The following is a 19393-nucleotide window of genomic DNA, read 5'->3' as shown; positions in this document are numbered from 1 at the left end:
GAAGGCTTATCAATATCCACCAACTTGCAACATGTCCTGATTTCCTGACAGATAAATCATTTTCAGGCCTCAGGGCCTTATTATTTCTGTGTTGTCATGGTCCTAATCACCCATAATGGTATGCAATGCAGTGTAAACTGTAAATAAAGAACATTTAGGCAATGAAATGCCATTTAAAATATTTAACCTAGAGGTTGGTTTTCTTTCTTGAATTTTCTCAGTGTACCGAATCATCTGCTTCCGAGTTCAAACAAATACAAAGAAGCAGTGTACCATCGTCAAGGTCCACAAACAGGACTTTTTTTTAGCCTATATTGTACTTGTCATGTTCTGAAACATGTCTCAAAGACTAAGAAAGGACTAAAAATCACGTCTTCACCGGAAAAAGAAGAAGGAATAATCCTATGGTAAAAGAGAAATGGGGTTATGTCAAAAAAGAACATGTGAAAGTTAACAGCCATTGCCAGCAGCAGTACACATTTCAGCAGATTGAAGAATTCTGAGAAAAGCTAACGTACCTTTTCTTGAAGAGGGAAATGAGAAAGGGCGACAACCTGGTAGGCTGCTAAATTTGCTTTACGAAAAACTCTTCTTTCCCAATAATCATCCAAAGGAAGGGAAAAAGAGAAGAAGCAAGACTTTTTCTTTTTCTCTTTTCTACTACTTTTAAAGTGCAAGTAAATGCTTTGTTATTACAAGTTACATTAATGTAAAGAAATCCAGAAACATTTATTTTGAAAACCCATATCAGATCTATTTTGAAGCATTACTTGTTTCAATAATTTTGATATAAAAAATGGTAAAACAATAAAAATAAAATCTAGTGTGACTTTCAACTCTTTTTAAGCAGATTTTCTTTTTGAAACTTTTTGTCCTCAAAGGAAGATAATAGAATAAAGGGGGCTCCAGAAAGCAATAGAAAAATGGTATGGGGACAAAGGCAAAGAAGGGTAGAGAGCAGGTAAACACAAAGGTGATGGAATATACCCACCTTCACCTTTCTTAATTTTGACATCTCATGATTCGTTCAATTGTGAAAAGAAACTAGAAAAAACATAAATTTGCATCCTCTGGATCTTGATTTCTATTAATGAATATGTTTTGGTTGTACCAAATCCTAAAAATTAGATACATTGATCATTCAACTAATATATGAAATCTGAGGCGTAGATCTATTTATCTCAGTAACTTTTTTAGCATAAATTGAATCAATCCAAAAATATGTTGAAAACCTGAAATCAAGCCACAAAGTTTAGTCCTTTCGAGCATTGAAATCTTAGATAATTTACACTAGCATAAACTGATTTTTTTTATTTTTTTAACAAATATAATGATATATTCAAAAGAACTATAAGTACGATGTGTGAACATTTGTGATAACTTGTGACTCCTTTTATGTGTCTTGAATTTTTTTTCTTCATTGGGCTGATGTTTTAAGACTCCGAAGATTCTTTTAACAGGCCTTGGAATTCAGTAGAAAGGACCTGGCCTTGTTTTCTATTTTGATAATTTTCCTTGTAATTATTTACATATCTTTTCAGAGTTTGCAACTTGGATGTACCTGTTCCCGTTCAACATGCCGACCTGAGACGTGATCAACTTTTATCGCTTCGATAGTGATCATGAAGATGCAAGAGACATATATGGGAAACCCATGCGCGGCAGATTTCCACGAAAGTTGAATTATCTTGGAGGTACTGTAATTCTTTTCTCTGTCAACAATAGGCTTACCAGGTTTCACTTTGATTTACAGAAATCTGCTCTCACCTTACGTTTGCTTTTATGCTTCTGCTGAGTAGGCTGTATGATCTGATATCAGGTATGATAGAGACAGTTGCAAGTACATGTTTAAAGTTGATTCTCATATCAATGATATGAGCCGATTGATTGAAGGACAATCAGAAATATGGTAATGTTTATCGGTTCATTAGCAAAATTCTAGCAGTTCCTAAGATGACTGAAGTGTGTTGGTATGGTATATGGTAGATTTTTTCAGAACTGCATTTCCCCTTTCTGAATCACAAAGAACACAAACGGAAGCCCGTAACTGAAACCCACTAAGCTTGCCATTCCTGTTTTGACAAATTTAATCAGAAAACACTAATTAACACACTTTATTTCATCTCAAACATTCAACCCCGAAAGTTGAAAGTTCATAAAGCAAAGCAAATGGAAACAAAACTGGTTCTAGTGTCTCACCATATGCAACAGCTTTCCCATCTTCCCTCTTCTTTCCTGGCTTGTGATCGTTCGGTTCTGATAAAGATAACAAATGCAAAATCATGGAGATGATAACCAACAAACTTCCAGTTTTCTCCCTAACAACTCTCTGGGTCAAATCTAATGACCAGAATCCAGCTATCATACTTACAAAATCTTCAACCACAACCTTAAGAAACAAGACCACTCCAAGGCACAGTGCTACTTTTGCAATATGTTTGATTGATCCTTTTGGGGAGATTCTCCAATTTAGCAGATTAACAATACAAGCACAAGAATACAGGGGAAACCAGAAGTACCAATCTATGCCAATTAAAAGAAAAGGAAGAAATAATCATGTATTAAAATAAAAACCCAATATTATTAAACAGAAAAACAATAATCAGGAAGTATGGTACCAGGGTCATTTAACTGAACAGATGAAGACAAACCAAACATGATTGCCATTAACAGAGAGCAGCAGCTGAATAGCTTTCTGGGTTTCGCCATTCTCTGGATCTGAATACCGAAACAAAGTTAACTCTATGCTTTGTGTATACAGATAAAGATGATATGCAACCTATTACTATAGTCAACGCTTTCAGGTAGCTGAGCTTAATTATTTATTTATATTTTTTCATCATTCAATGCACCAGCAACATTTTGTAGTAATATATAATATTAATAAAATTGCTTTATTTTCTCTGCAAATCACATTCTTTTTGAGGGCATGGTTTTTTGGGCATACAATCATCTTGCATACACAAACCTGTTTTATAATTTTTCCCTTATGAGATAAATGAATCAGTAGTATGTTATTTATATTCTTTAATTAATTTATTCATTCATTTTTCAAAAACCTACATATTGAAAAATCCTTACACACGTGTAATACAAATGTCACTTAAATATATAATATATTGTAATAAGTAGAGCTTTTGAAGGAACGAGAAAGCAGCATCTCCAAGTTTTTCCACATGCTAAAAAAGAAACAAGGCCGGTACCATGAGCACACGGACAGTGTGTGATTAGGGGTGCTAATTGAGTTGTGCAGTTTGTTAGTACTTCGACTCGATTAAAATTCAATTTGAATTTGAGTTCGACTTGAGATTTAAATGAGTTGAGTCGAACAATGTCTAACTCGATTTAATAATTTCGCGAGTAGCTCGTTAATATTTTTTATACATTATTTTAAGATTAATTATGTATTGTTAAACTTTATTTTTAAAGAATGGGTTTAATATATTAGTTTGATGTATTTTTGGATTATTAATATTGAGTTTAGACTTTAAAATTATTTCTCATACTATTTTAAATTTTATTTATTTATGTTTATATTAAGCTTCTCATAGTATTACTAGATTTTAATATATTTTAAAAAAAATACAAATTTTGACAAACTTAATAAATAACGAGTCAAATCAAGTATGAGTCGAATAATTTTCTAGTCGAGTACTGTTGAATTGACGATCAATTCACTCGATAAATACCCCTAAATGTGACAAAATCGAAAATTCAGCACAGACATAGTAGGCAACTTAACCGACTCTACTTGAGACATTTACATATAAGGTTCCCAACTCCATGTTTCAACATGTTGGTCAGAATGCTTTTAATCCAAGATTAAAAGCTGTAAAGGACAGGGGAGTTAAAGGCTACTGTAATCTCCATCAGCAGTCCAGCGGGGACGACGATGCATGATTAAAATGAGCGGTAAAAGTGGGCCAAATTTCCAGCCACCCATTCCATCTTTGCTAATGATTCTTAGTTATATTTTTTTACATCATTGCTGAGCATTCCATTATTGCATTAAGGCAGAGCTTTTCTAAAAAATAGGTAAAGGAGAGATAGATGAGAAAAACCCAAAGTCAAAAAGAGACTTTGGATATAACTAATTTCATCATCTTCTATGAAAAAGTGCCGCATGCAATACTCCTTTTTTTATTATTTTAATAAAGCAAGGAGATTTTCATGTTCCATTGAATCAAGATGTCTCTTTCATTATTAGTATTATTATTATTTCCTAATGACAGATGGGTCCATAATGAAACTTTTGTTGAGATCTGAATTTATGGCAAATCAGAGAGTGCAAAGAGATACATTAAAGGGGATCAAGGAAATGATGGATTATCTAACACTTTGTGAAGTTGAATTAAGAAAATGGTTTATTAGAATCCAAGTAATTTGCCAGTGTGATGGGATATTAAAGATATTAATTTGTTTCCTTTCTAGTTTGATTTTAACCTTCTGAGGTCTTATTGATATATCAAGTAATAGTTAGTGTATGACTTCAATAGCATTTATGATTCACTCGCATCTAAATATTAGATGTTAAAGTGGGGTGAACACAGATTCATATAAATAAATAACCTTGCAATTAATTAGTCGTTTGACTCACCCCCACCATTATAAATGAAAACAATGCTCAGTCCCGAATCGAAAATCCAGCAGCGTCTCATAAAAGCAACAACCCAAGACAGAAAAGAACCCAGAATATTTATGGGGTTTGGCAAAATATTTTCTTTAAAAAAAAGAAAAGAAAAATGGTGAGAGACATTTAAAAAATGAAGCTTGGCTGATTATAATAGGACTAGGAAAGTGTTTTTAGAACAAAAGAAAGAATATTCAGAGTGGCAAAGGCATGCAGTGGTAAAACAACAGTTGTCGAAAGCATAGATGAGACAGAAACAGTAGTAAAGTAAAAACGAACCAAACCGCAATGTATCAACTTCTTTTGGTGTTTTAATTTATTTTTGCTTTAGCTGTTGTGGGTCTCTATTTCCCCTGCGCAAAAAAGATTTAAAGTGCGACGCTTTACTCGTTATCATGGCCCGGGCATAGTCTGAGATGAATGGATCCCTTTATGCTTAGGTCATTTCCGCCCTTTTTCTACTCTAGCGTATTTTTATCCCTATTTTAAAGATGAAACAATAATTTATCTCTAATGCTATCTCTACATTACCACAAACTCTATTTTATTCACAATATTTAACTATTATAATATTGATTTTGTAAATATAAAATAAAATATATACATTTCTAAAAAATATCAAGATAAAAAATATAAATAAAACATCTATAAATAACATTATAAAAATACAAATAAATAAAAAAATTACAATTAATAATAATAATGCGAAAAATATAAGTTACATAATTATTTATTTTAATTCTCCGAATTAATATATTCATTCCCCAAATACTCAATTAGTATATTTCATAGAGCAAAATTAATTAGGTTATTCATCTAATTTTAATATATTTTATCTATCTTATAATTTAATTTACTTAAATATATTATATTATGTTTAATATAATAAAATAAAATAAAAAAACTAAAACAAAATTTTTTCAGCGTTGCTACAGTAACACGCTAGATGTAGCGTTATACTGTAGCGATCTTCAAAGTAGAGTAGCAAAGTGGCGCAGCGTTGAAGCAATAAAAGTGTAATTCAACTCCACTCCAGGGCAGCGCTGGAGTTGGCCTTAACACCAGAGCTTTCAATCAATCATTCTAAGGCACCCACTGGCTTACAAATAAGAGACTGAGAGATGGGTTTTTGGAGGAGGTACCAGGTTACACATTAACACAAGTCTTCCTTTTCCTCAGGTTTTTGTGTTTGGAAGTTTTCAAGATTCTCTTTGCTGGGTATAACAAGTACTATTCTTTTATGCCTGTTTCAAGTTTATTTCCAGATTCCCCTTTTTCTCGCTGGGATTTTTTATATGTAGTGAGAAATAGGAGAATCTCTGAAGAGTTTGCTTTGTTTTTTTGATCTCTTTCTTTCCCCGACTTTCTGGGACTTCTTGTTGTTGTTTGTAGTGCTAATATATGCTTATTTTAGATTATTGTTAAAGTATGTTCTTAGGAAAGCTGTAAGTTGGAGTGCTTTCAATTCTTGGCAGATTTATTTCAGAAAATAAAAATTGACACTTTGTTTTAGGCTGCTTCATATAGTCTTTTTTTTTGTTAGGAAAGAGCTAATTTGTCAACTCTTAACTTTAGGGAGTCAGTGCCCTGTTTTCTTAAAATGATGCCTTGAGTTGGTGCTGAAAATGGCTGAAATTAGAGTTTCTAGGGTAGAGCAAGGCCAACCCAAGATTAGAAATGTCCCAATTGCAGTGACCCCTGAAGGTTTTTGGTGTTGTCCATCTCCTGTTGTGTTCCAAAAGACTCTCAAATCTCAAAAGCCTCTAAACAAACCCAAATCCTCCTCACCAGCACCCAAGATTACTGTTCATAAGAATCAAATCCCACTAACTGAGAAGAAGTCAGTGAACACCCCGATAAGGTCAGCAGTTACTTATGATGATCAAAGAACTTCTACTCCTGTTAATCATGGTATTAGTACACCGATTGTTCCGGAGAGAGTGCCAAGGCCTAAGGTGGAACATATGCCTAGGAATGTGGCAATTGAGTACGGTGAACCGGGAACCAGTGATATGAAGGTGATTCTACTTGGGAAGCAAGGTTTTCGTGTGAAATTGAGCGTCCACAAGAAAGTTCTACTGGAGCATAGCTGTTTTTTCACTGATAAACTTTCTGAACAAGAGTCTGATTTGTCTTGCCTTGAAATTGGTGACTGCGAGGATGTAGAAAGTTATGTCGAAACTTTGGGATTGATGTACTGCAAAGAAATGAAGCTGCGTTTAATGAAACAAAGTGTTTCACGTGTGCTCCGTATTCTCAAGGTAATTTGCACATTCAGGCTATGGCCCTTCTATTTTTAGGAGCTGAATCTTGTTATATTGTGCACAACTATTGTCATATCTCTTTGAACTTGATAAATGCATGTGAAAAGACTGTTGTTTCAAGCTCCAATTGAAGGCAGTTCTGCACTCTGTGCCCCATTTGTTATTTTGAGACCCTATATTTCTTACTGGATTTACTCTGCAAACTTCTTACCAATATAATCTATCTATAGCCTTCTTTTCCTCTTATCAATGTGCCTAAATTTTGGTGCATGGGTTGTGTACTTGGATTCTAGCTTACCATATCCTGTGATGTGGTTTGATTAATTTGTTTTTCCAAGTAGACGTTGCTGGATATCTAAGAGTTTGTTTAGTAAAAAAAAAATTCAACATGTGTATTACGTATTTGTTAAATGTCTCTCTTTCTCTATAAGTGAAGCTAGCTAGATGGTGTGTATTAATTAGTTTTGTTCTTTTATGAAACTTTTCTTTCGCATGCATGTCGTGAACTTCTTTGCAGGTTGCTGAGCTCCTTGGCTTTAACTCGTGCATACAATCATGCTTGGAGTACTTGGAAGCAGTTCCTTGGGTTGGCAAAGAGGAAGAAGAAAAGGTGATCTCTTCGGTTTTGCAGCTACACGGTGAAGGTGAAGGTGTCGTGGTCACCCCAGTATTAAAGCGCATCTCTTCTAATGTCTATAATCCCCCCAACGAAACTATTTCTCGCATAATGGAACTTGTTCTTAAAAGCAATGAGGAGAGAGGCCGGCGTGAAATGAAATCTATAGTATTGAAGCTTCTTAGGGAGAATAATAGCCTCCCAAGTTATGCTGGTCCAACTGACATCTGCAATGAAACTGTTTATACTTTGTGCAAAAGCTGCTTGGATTCACTCTTATCTCTGTTCAAACGAGCAGCTGAACCAGAATCAACTGATAAAACCACGGACAGCGAAGAACCTGTGGTGAAACAAATAGCTTTGGAAGCAGATAATCTCACATGGTTGCTTGAGATTTTGGCTGACAGGCAATCAGCAGATGAATTTGCATTAATTTGGGCTAGCCAGCAAGAGTTGGCTACATTACATTCAAAGCTGCCCATTGTGTCTCGATACCCTGTTAACTGCATTACAGCTAGGTTATTTGTTGGAATTGGAAAAGGGGAGCTGTTACCAGTGAAGGACACCCGCCAATTGTTGTTACAAACCTGGTTGCATCCATTGATCAATGACTACAACTGGTTGCAACATGGATGCAGGTCATTTGACCGGAAAGTTGTGGAGGAAGGCATTGGGAGGACGATTCTCACGTTGCCTCTAGAGGATCAGCAGAGTATTCTGGTTGCCTGGTTGGGCAGTTTTCTCAAGGCTGGAAACAACTGTCCAAATCTTCAGAGGGCTTTCGAGGTATGGTGGCGACGAGCTTTCATCAAACCTTATGCAGGCGCCAAAGGCAATGTACTCCACTCTGATAGCTCAGTGACTTCAAAGCAGTAAGACTAAAGAAACAACAAACACAAGTGCAACCATATGTAAATTAATTGGAATAACCTTTTGCCGTATTTCTTCGATACCAAGTGTGCTCTGGCAAGTACCTGTTGCACTATTTCTCAATTACCAAAGAGTTGACGTTGGCGAGTCTCCTTGGATATGGCCTGCTTCAGGTTATGTTTTCTGCTAGAATTTAAATATGTAATGTATGTAACATACTTTGTTTTGATCTAGCAATTCTCAGAAAGATATTCAATTTCAAGATTCGCAGTGTTTTATTGTGAACCTGCAAAGTGTTCAACATCCAATAGTCCAACCAAGGCAAAGATAAAGGCCCAACAGTGATATTATCGTTCAACTTTGCATATCCTTAATTTGTCTGTGCAATTCATATGGTAGTGAGTTTGCGACTTTCGAGAATTTGTATAATTGAATTCCCTGAATCATTCCTTCTTTACTGGCCCACACCACATGCTTCCACACTCATATGCTTCTTCCTTGGCTAGCAAACTAAATCACTAGGCAAAAGTAACTTGATTTCTGGAAATACCCCATCGCATCTTTAGCTGCTAACTGTTATATATATATATATAGGAAATCAAACAAATGTATATGATATTTATTTGGCTGATTACATTTTAATAACTTTTGCTTTTCTAATGTATATTTTACAAGAAAAAAGGGCTGTCACTGTACTACAGCCAAAGAGTTCTTTACACTTCTGTCATTTTCTTGGTTGCCAATCACTAACATTTATGCATACTATTCTTATTACTGTTTCTTTTACTATATTTGTCCCCGAAACTCCATCTTCTATGACACATGATAAATATGTTTTTTTCCATTAAAATTCAAAGACAGATTTCACTATTGACAATGGAATGCAATACGTCAGTTATCTAAAAAATTAAAAATTGTGATACCCTGTCTCTAGTTTACAGGTACCAGGCTAAGGCTGGCCTACAACCCTACATGGGCTAGCGAGAAGTAGCACTGGTGCAGCCTAAGCCTATGAAGAGTTATGACCCTATTCTAATCCCCTGGGTGTATTGCTCACGCCTCAAAAAGTCTTATATCACTTTGATTTATTCTAAAAGTAAATAAAATGTAGTGTAAGTTTTATCATTATTTTACTCTCTTCTTTCACTAATTGTAGTTTAAATTTTTAAATTTATTCATTAAAATTTTGAATTGATCATATTTCAGTCGTTTTGAATTATTTTATTATTATTTTACTACAATGTGATATGTTTTATTATTATTTAATATAAAAATAATTTTAAATATAAAATAAAAACATATGGTGATAGTCCAATATTCGTCGACGTTGGATGCCACCGTTGATTGCTATAGATGGTGGTCATTTGGTCTCAGATTTCATCAGTCGCTTCATCTCGACGCTCTCAGTTTAATTCTAACTTCCATTTTTTTTATCGAAACATGCTCCAAAACTGATCAAAGGTGAGAAAATCAAAACGTCGCCTGCCATCGATACCCTGTGTAACACCCATATACATATATAAGTTTTACGTATACATATACAAATGTTACATCACTTAAAACTCGGTTTACTCATTTTGTAAAGTCTTTAAATTTTTTTGTTTTAACTTAATTTCCACATAAATAAACATAATAAATAAGTATTAATTAAAACACATTACAAAATGTTATGTTAAATTTAATTACATGCCAACAAGTTTACAAAAGGTTTACTACCGTCCTAATGTTATTGATAAGTCAACCTTGGTGAATGATATATGTTGCTACTGCTTCACTCGTTACTTGATTATTTATGATGTTACCTAAGCGCGGAAATACACACGTTAAGTATATCTTCATGAAGCATAATATAGTAAATAAACCCTTGTATATACATAAATATTTTATTCCCAATTATCATAATCAATTGTCACGAATCTTTCTTTTCATTTGTAACCTCCATTCATGATTATAATACACCATTATACACTTTAAACTATAACATTGTTTTCTGTTGATAATGCACCCATAAGAATTTTAATTATAGTGTAATTTTCTGTTGAAAATGTACCCCTATACATTTCAACTATCGTATACTTTTCTGTTGAAAATGTACCCATATACATTTCAACTATAGCATACTTTTCTGTTGATAATGCACCCATATACATTTCAACTTTAGCATATTTTTCTGTTGATAATGCACCCATATGCATTTCAACTATAGCATACTTTTCTGTTGATAATGCACCCATATGCATTTCAACTTTAGTATACTTTTCTGTTAATAATGTACCCATATGCATTTCAACTATAGTATACTTTTCTGTTGATAATGTACTCATATACATTTCAACTATGGCATCCTTTCATGTCAATAATGCACCCATATGCATTATTATTTTCATTTCTTTTAGAGCAATTTATACTCTAAAACTCATACACAATATCCTTTCCACATATTCAATAAAACATAGTAATTACAGTAAAGCATACATTAACATTTAAACAACACATTAAATTATTTCTAATCATTTTCATCTAAATTGAATACAATAAATGTATTCACCTATCTTTCCTCTCTAAGTGTCCAAAAGTAAGGATGATTACTCCGGAACTTTACCCTTGCCCTTAGCCTTACTTGCCTCGGGAGCTTGATTTCGATATATCCCACATTCATTAAATACATGCGTAATATCAATTGTTAGTGTATTTCCTAACAATTATAACTTAAACATTAATCAAAATATTTATTATTAACCTTTCTACAACAATATCAGTCCAACTTAAAATTTATGGCCCTTCAGTATCGATACCCCTACCATGGTATCGATACTACCTTACTTTGATATTGTTGAATCAATATCTATACTTCCCAGCTGATTTAGCCTAATTTGTGCCTATAGTATCGGTACTAATAGAACAGTACCGATACCCCTGCCCAAATTTTCTAGTTTTCAACCCAAAACTTATCCAATTTTGGCCAATTTTCCTCTCATTTACCCCTAACAATACTATGTAACACTTCTCTACTTAACCCTACTAACTTTACTTCATTTAGATACTTAAAACATCTAGCATATCTCAAATGCATTTGATTCTTATAATCACACCAAAAATTCCAACTTATTATTAAACTCATTATAAGATTCTAATCTTTCATTTACCTCATTTACAAGTCAATTTTACCAATAAACATCCATAAACCCTCCTATTCCAACATATCACTCAAAAACCCATTTTCTTTAATATCTAATATCTCATTCATAACTTAGTTTTAATCTCATCTAAACCTTCCTTAAGCTTCCATCATATACAAGGATTTGATAATCAACAAAAATTGAAGGAATAAATCAACTTGAAAGCTTACCTTTTAGCTATGGATGAGCTTGGTTACGGGAAAGAGGAAGAAAAGAGAGAAAGAAAACTTTTTGTAACCTAACCCCCCTTTTCCTCTTTCTTTAATACCCATCAAATACATTTTAAATTCTTTTTCATTTAAAAGACCAAAATGCCCTCTTAATACTCCATTATCACAATTTAGTCTAAATTATTAATCCTAATCCTTCTTATCTTTTATTATTTAAAAGAATCAATCCTCATATTTTTGAATTATTTCAATATAGTCCTTAAATCGGTATTTGGGGCATTACACCCTGAGTCTGAATCCAACCTCTATTTTTTCGGAAATACTCTGAACTCCATGAATAAAAGATCGAAAATAAGGAAACTTAAATATTTCGGTCGAGATTTACTAATTTTGAGATATTTTTCGATGAAACAACCACCAAATTCATATTCAGAGTGTCAAATCGAGTCTCTTGGTACAATTTGGGATCAAATAATTATCGATTCCGAAGGTCGACAATGACAAGAAAGGGTGATGATGATGCTATATATGGTGTAGAAGTGAAAATATTATTTTATTATTTAATTTAAATTATTTTTATATTTTAATAATAATAAATGTCTCGTCGTAGAATAATAATAATAAAATAATTTATAGTGACCAAAATAGGAGCAATTTGAAATTTTAGTGAATAAATTAAAGAATTGAAATTACAATGAGTGAAACATGAGAAAAGAGTAAAATTTAATGAGAAATAATGTAATTTACCCCAAAAAAGTACCCCAATACCCAAAAAATGATGGCGAGATCTGGAGAGTCATGGTAGGTGGACGGTTCTTGATATGGCACACTACAGCGTGTCTTGTGCACTGCCACTTTGTGCTAAATGCTGATGCACCCTTTTATAGAGGGGTTATTTGTTTTTCATTTATTTATGTTTTTCTAAGCCATATATGAAAATTGAAAGCATTCATACAAACTTTTCGTCTGTTTCCTTTGGCATTGAATAAGTAAATTTATATGCCCTAAAGAAGACAAATAAAGCATTGTGGAGAGGTAGTACTTGGCGGCACTGTGTGGCGACCCATTGAATTGTCCTGTAAAAGAAGGTTCGAGAATTGAGCCTACTGAAAGCCCGAATCATTAGGTGATATTGATTGAGTCCTCAGACAATATATGTAAATATCCTCTCCCTCTCCAACGTCTAAGAAAGTAACGTTTACCAGGCATTGAATGTAAGGTAAAAAAAAACCCAAAACAAAAGAAAATGATAAGCACTCATTTAAGAATCATCATAGATTCAATCAGCCTCAGCTAAATGCTCTTACATCAGTGGAAAAACAAAGTCAATGCCCTGCTGTTGCACTTGTTTTCTTTTTCATGGTATACTTTGCAGGGTTAATTGTCACAGGTTTGCTTCAAAGGCATTCCATAAATTGAACAAAACTGACTAAAATATTCCTTAATGGATCTTCCAAATGTGGTTGAATTCATTGTTTTTATTATTTATTTTTTTACGTATAATACTTTGTTTCTAATCATTTCTCTCTCCCTTGAATCAAGAAAATGGAAACCATAGCTGAAAGTGACATTGCTTTGCGATACCTGTCTTGTATGTGACAGTAAAACGTTTTTAAGGGACTGATAAGGTTTTTGTATTTTTGCAGGTTTAGATAGTTATTTTAGGGCAAAATCAATGAGTAATGCTCTCGAAGTTTTTATTTCACGAGATAATGCAGTGCTCAGATTAATTGCTCAAATGGGGTAAATTCTACAGTGATGGCAGTAGGTCGCCATGTCATCCGGACGACCTACGACGTGGCAACATCCAGACAGACCATCATAGGTCGCTATGCACGCCCGGTGTCCTTATAGATCGCCATGCACGCCCGACGTCTAACGTTCTCGTGATTCTCTTTCCTGTGCATGGGCCATGCACGTGGGGTGTAGGTCAAGTCCGGCGACATGGTAGGTCGCCATGGTGTAGGTCACGTCTGGCGACATGGTAGGTTGCCATTGAGTCCCGGCGACCAAGCTCTGTAAGATTCCTCCACCTGGGAGATTCCTGCATCGCGACCAAGCTTTAACCCTATCCCTCATGCATGCGTTGCATCTATAGCTGGGAGATTCCTGCATCCGTAGCTGCATTAGTTAAATACAACAAATATTGTTGTTTAATTGTAGCCTTTCAATGCTCAATAGCTATACGATTCAATGTTAATATTATTTTCTTCAACAATCAAATTTAATGACTTTGCCCAACGCTTTTTTGCTTTATATAAAGGATATGGGGTTTAGGGTAGAAGCAGAAGCAAATCCAGGAGCATAAGCATAAGCACATATAAACTTTGCGGAGAGAAAGAAAAGGAAAAAGAAGAAAAGAAGATAAAGGATCAAACATAGTTCGTGAGGTAGTTTTTTATTGTTTAATTTAGTTTATTATATGAAATTATTAGTTTGTTAGTTTAGGGTTTAGGGTAAAACTAAAATCTAGTTAATTAGTTTGTTAGTATAAATTATTAGTTTGTTAGTTTAAGTTATATTATATTAGTTTGTTAGTTTAAGTTATATATTATATTATATAAAAAATTAGTTAATTAATTTATTAGTTTAAGTTATTAAATATAAAAAAATATTAATTAATTTGTTAGTGTCTTTAAAAGTACATTAGGTTGTTCTTTGAAGTTGAAGTTATATTATAAAAAAAATTAATTAGTGCTTAATTAATTTGTTATTTTAACTAAACTTATATTATAATAAATAAATAGTTTATTAGTTTAAGTTATATTATAATATATTAGATTATATAAAATTAATTTGTGGGAGCTATTGTTGTTTAAATAATTTAAATTAATTTATTTTTTTATTTGTAGAGAAAATGAGCAACAACTTTTTCACGATTGTCCATTATAATGGACAGATTATGGAAAATGAGGTCGGAGTAGTTTTTCAGTATGAAAAACCAATGAATATGATGTTAAAAAAGACATCACATTTATAGAAATGAAGCATAAGATAGAAAGAAAAATTCGAGTTGTAGTTGATGGTTTGAGGTATAGGTTTATGATATGGCCCAACCCAGTCAGATATGCTGCAGTTCCACTTGAAGAAGATGATGATATTGGAACCATGGTTGGATTACATGAGTCAACCAATATAGCAGCTATTGAGTTATTTGTTGATGTGCGTAACATATGTGATGTTCCTGGGTCATCAAGAGGTGTGGCTCAAAATCCATCTGAAATGGCTTTATATAGTCAGTTTGAGGAGTCGACATACAGGTTCCCGAACAGTTTTATGACACTATTGGAAATTGTAAATGAAGTCGGGGGGACATCTGCAGCAGCAGAGTATGAGACGAGAAACATATCGAAATTGGTTGTTGATATTGACGTTGAAAATCGATGGGGAAAAATTCATAATGATTCAAGCGAAGATGAAGAAACCGAAGAACCCGTTTTGGGCGGCGACGAAAATATTTTTGGTGGATGTGCAATTGATGAAGTTCAGGCACCGTATGCAACTACTCCTCGCATGTACGAGATAGACTATGATGCGATGAGGGCACCTGAATTCCCAGACATGCCATATTTGCCTCCGTACCAAATGACTGAATCATTCGATAATTCTGGTGAATTTTCAGTTGGGGTGCAATTCAGAGGAAAAAATGAAGCTACACTGGCGATTAAAGAGTACTACATCAAATGCCATATTGATGTCCATGTTGCAGAGTCCAACCAGAAAACCCTATACGCGAAGTGTGTAAAATATGGCCCAGAGTGCAAGTGGAAGATCAGAGTGTCGAAAAATCAAAGGCACGATGTTTGGGTCATCACGAGGTACAATGGTTCGCACACATGTTTACGAAACTCCATCGAACAAGACCACCGACTATTGGACTCCGATGTAATATGTGAATACGTGAAGGCGATGGTTGAAAAGGATCCAAGGATATCTTGTTCAGTGTTAGCTGCATCTATTCGAAGCCAATTTGGATATCAAGTAAAATATGGCAAGGTGTGGAATGCGAAGATGAAGGCAATAAAGCTGACGTATGGAGATTGGGATACATCGTACAATGAGCTACCACATTTACTACAAGCAATAAAGCGATTTATCCCAGGAACCATAGTGAAGTCTCAAACCATGCCCGCATATGACGAAGAAGGTCAACTTCTGCCAGGGAAGAAAATATTTCATAGACTATTTTGGGCATTCAAGGCATGTATTGAAGGATTTCCATTTTGTAAACGTATGATCCAAGTAGATGGTACGTGACTGTATGGTCAATATAGGCATGTACTTTTGATGGCAGTTGCTCAAGATGGTGAGCGAAATATCTTCCCAATTGCATTCGCCATTGTTGAGGGAGAGACAACAGAGGTTTGGGATTTCTTTCTGACCAATCTACGTCAATATGTCGTTCGTGAAGATGGAGTTTGCTTGATCTCCGATAGAGGAACGGGTATTTTGGCGGTAATTGAACGACCAGAAAGTCGTTGGATACCTCCGTATGCATATCCGACATTTTGTATCCGTCATATTGGCAAGAATAGTATCGACCAGTTTCATAACGCACATATTCGTAGCGAGATAGTCAGCATGGGTAAGTTTTATTTTCAATATTTGTGCATTTTTACGTGGTTTTTTTAATTGCGATTTAACATAATATATTATGGAACAGGATACGAACTATGTCGACCAAATTTTGACAAGAGATTGGAGAATTTGAAGGTATTTTATGATGATCGACGTGTTTGGAAGTGGGCTTCAAAAATACCGCGGGAAAAATGGTCGCAAGCATACGATGAAGGTCGGAGATACGGACATATGGCCACAAACCTTACTGAGGCCATTAATTCGGTACTAAAAGGTACACGCCATCTCCCAATAGCGAGTGTAGTGAAAGAGACGTACTTTAGATTGGCTAAAGTTTGGTCGGACAAAGGCAAGGAAATTGAGAGTCTCATAAATAGAGGTAAAACTTGGGCTCCTATAGTGGTGGAATCAATGGAAGCAAATGAGCGATTGGCAACATCAATGGTTGTTCATAATTTCGACAGAGTTGGTCATACTTTTGTCGTATCGTGCATACGCCGTAACGTCGGAGGAGAAGACCAAACATTTAGAGTTGATTTACGATACAAATGGTGTGATTGTGGTCGTTTTCAGGCATGAAAATATCCATGTGCTCATGCAGTCGCTGCATGTATGTATGCTAGTGTAAGCGCATACACTTATGTTGATGAATGCTTCCACCTACGTAGGATATTAAATGTCTACAACTATGCGTTCAGACAGATCCCGAATGAATCATATTGGCCCAAAAAGGATCATGATGAATGGCTACCAAATCCAATGCTTCGCAGAAGTCCAAAGGGTCGACCTGAGTTCACTCGAATTCATACCTGTATGGATTTCCATGCTAGAGAGAGAGGTCAAGCAAAGAGATGCGGATTATGTAGGGGTGAAGGCCATTCAAAAAACAATTGTCCTAATTTACCAAGATATAGGCCTCATCATTAGTAATCAAAGGCCATTCAAAAAACAATTGTCCTAGTTTACCAAGATATAGGCCTCATCATTAGTAATCATATATGTATTTCTATGTATTTATCCGGATTATGTGGTTCAATTAACGCCATTTTCGTTACATAACTAATATTGTCCCGATATACATACCAGAGTTTGTGCGTCTGAGGCACCATTATTATTATATTTAATGATTGATAGTAATGATTAGTAATAATGAAATTATTATTAATATTTAATGATTTGATAGTAATGATTAGTAAGAATGAAATTATTATTAATATTTAATGAATTGATGGTAATGATTAGTAATGATGAAATTATTATTAATATTTAATGATTTGATAGTAATGATTAGTAATAATGAAATTATTATTAATATTTAATGATTTAATAGTAATGATTAGTAATAATGAAATTATTATTAATATTTAATTATTTGATTGTAATGATAGTAATTATTAATAATAATGAAATTATAATAATGATTACTAATAGGATGATAAATTATTATATCTTCACATTTAAGTTGATTTATGTAATTTTGTCGAAAATATTCGATCGGACTTTATGTAGCCGATACGAATGACTCGCTGCTCGTTCTCCTATAATTAAATAATACAAAAAATTATCACAATCATCAAAAATATTCAAATATTTATTAATATAATTCATTAAACAAATATTTTATTCACCATTATTCCCAATGACTTGAAATATGTTCATTGTCAGGTTTCAGCAGTGAATTTGGTCAGCCATTGGAATGAATCTGTAAAAAAAGTAAACAATAATGTAAAAAATCATTTAATATAACTAATATAATCTAACTAACTAATTTTACAACACAACAAAAAAATTTATATAATAACTTATATATATTAAACCAATAAACTAACAAACTAAACTTTTTAAAATATAAGTTAACGTAAATTTTCCTTTAACCTTAAACAACTAATAAACTATTTTTAATAATAACTTTAACTATTTTACTAAACTTTAACTATAAACTATTTTTTAATATAACTTAAACTAATAAATGATTTTTAATTATAATTTATTACTAAAAACTAATTAACTAATTTTATATATATAAATTCAACAAACAAATATAAACTTATTTAATTAACACAAACTAATTACATATTTTTTTATATAACTAACGACTAACAAACTAACTAATTATTTTATTAAATGTAACTATCAAACATACTAATTAAATAATTTTTTATTTCTATATGTATAACTTAAACTAACAATAATATAACTTAAACTACCAAACTAATTAACTAATTTTTGTGTTACCCTATTTTATATAATAAACTAATTAACTAATAATTATACAATAACTTATTTAAATAATTATTTTATATAACTTAAACTAATTAACTATTTTTTTTATATAATATAAATTCAACAACCAAAATATAACTTAACTATTTAACTAACTACAAACTAATTAAAAATTAGACTAACTAACACACTAATTAATTATTTTTTTAATATATAACCATTAAACAAACTAATTAAATAATTTTATATTTATGTATGATATAACTTAAACTAACAATAATATAACCATCAAGCAAACTAATTTAATTAAAATTTTGTTTTACCTTAAACGAACTAACTAAAATGTTGTAAACCATTAAACCATAAACTAACAAACTAATAATTTAAAATAAAAACTAATTTAAATAATTAAAAACTTACCTCGATGTTGTGCTCTCCCTTTCTTCTTCTTCCTCTTTTCCCTTGCTCTCTTCTCCCTTTCGTTCTTTTATGTTTAACTCATTAACCCCCATCCAATATATAATACAACCACCCCGTTTGCTTCAATTATTCACCTTTGCATGGGCCATTCACGTGAGCTGAAGGACTGCAATAATGCAGCAATAAGGGCTGCAATAATGCAGCAATAAGGGCTGCAATAATGCATCAATAAGTGCTGCAATAATGCAGCTGAATTCACGCTGCATGCGAGTAGAGGTTTGCCGAGAGAAGACCACGTGAACAAAGCTTGACGACCTATCCCATGCCCCGTGCATGACCCATGCATAGCACCAAAGCAGAGCAGCAGCCGGGTAGAGTAGCAGAATCACGAGAACGTTGGATGCCGGGCGTGCATGGCGACCTATAAGGACGTCGGGCGTGCA

At 33.4% G+C, this 19393-nt stretch overlaps 2 protein-coding genes across 3 annotated transcripts; one reads left to right on the top strand and one right to left on the bottom strand.

Moving 5' to 3' along the window:
• Positions 1–1895: 1895 nt before the first annotated feature.
• On the bottom strand, positions 1896–2753 carry LOC120141742. 2 transcript variants are annotated; one of them, XM_039156538.1, is made up of 4 exons: positions 2619–2753; positions 2390–2523; positions 2200–2256; positions 2044–2072 (listed from the first exon to the last, which is right to left on the bottom strand). In XM_039156538.1, the coding sequence occupies exons 1-4, from the start codon at positions 2707–2709 to the stop codon at positions 2058–2060; spliced, it is 297 nt and encodes a 98-aa protein (XP_039012469.1). In that variant the 5' UTR covers positions 2710–2753; the 3' UTR covers positions 2044–2057. The 2 variants fall into 2 exon arrangements, with proteins under 2 accessions (XP_039012468.1, XP_039012469.1); XM_039156537.1 differs by having other exon boundaries at positions 1896–2072; positions 2200–2523.
• A 2915-nt stretch (positions 2754–5668) lies between these two features.
• Positions 5669–8662, top strand: LOC120141774 (BTB/POZ domain-containing protein At3g50780-like). Its single transcript, XM_039156575.1, has 2 exons — positions 5669–6891; positions 7412–8662. Exons 1-2 carry the CDS (start codon positions 6256–6258, stop codon positions 8384–8386), a joined length of 1611 nt encoding a protein of 536 aa, XP_039012506.1. The 5' UTR covers positions 5669–6255; the 3' UTR covers positions 8387–8662.
• The last annotated feature ends 10731 nt before the right edge of the window (positions 8663–19393 follow it).

This window comes from Hibiscus syriacus, unplaced genomic scaffold (assembly GCF_006381635.1).
Source record: "Hibiscus syriacus cultivar Baekdansim isolate YM2019G1 unplaced genomic scaffold, ASM638163v2 tig00110813_pilon, whole genome shotgun sequence".
In the NCBI taxonomy this organism is placed as follows: Eukaryota; Viridiplantae; Streptophyta; class Magnoliopsida; order Malvales; family Malvaceae; genus Hibiscus; species Hibiscus syriacus.
The sequence above is the reverse complement of the archived record's forward strand: the minus strand, read 5'-3'. Positions and strand labels throughout refer to the sequence as shown.

Bases quoted from the DNA above. Each gene is read 5' to 3' on its own strand.
- LOC120141774 (XM_039156575.1), top strand. From the start codon at position 6,256: ATGGCTGAAATTAGAGTTTCTAGGGTAGAGCAAGGCCAACCCAAGATT. The intron at 6,892-7,411 runs GTAATTTGCACA...ACTTCTTTGCAG, and splicing joins GTGTGCTCCGTATTCTCAAG to GTTGCTGAGCTCCTTGGCTT.
- LOC120141742 (XM_039156537.1), bottom strand. From the start codon at position 2,709: ATGGCGAAACCCAGAAAGCTATTCAGCTGCTGCTCTCTGTTAATGGCA. The intron at 2,524-2,618 runs GTACCATACTTC...TAATTGGCATAG, and splicing joins TGTTCAGTTAAATGACCCTG to ATTGGTACTTCTGGTTTCCC. The intron at 2,073-2,199 runs GTGAGACACTAG...TTGTCAAAACAG, and splicing joins TGGGAAAGCTGTTGCATATG to GAATGGCAAGCTTAGTGGGT.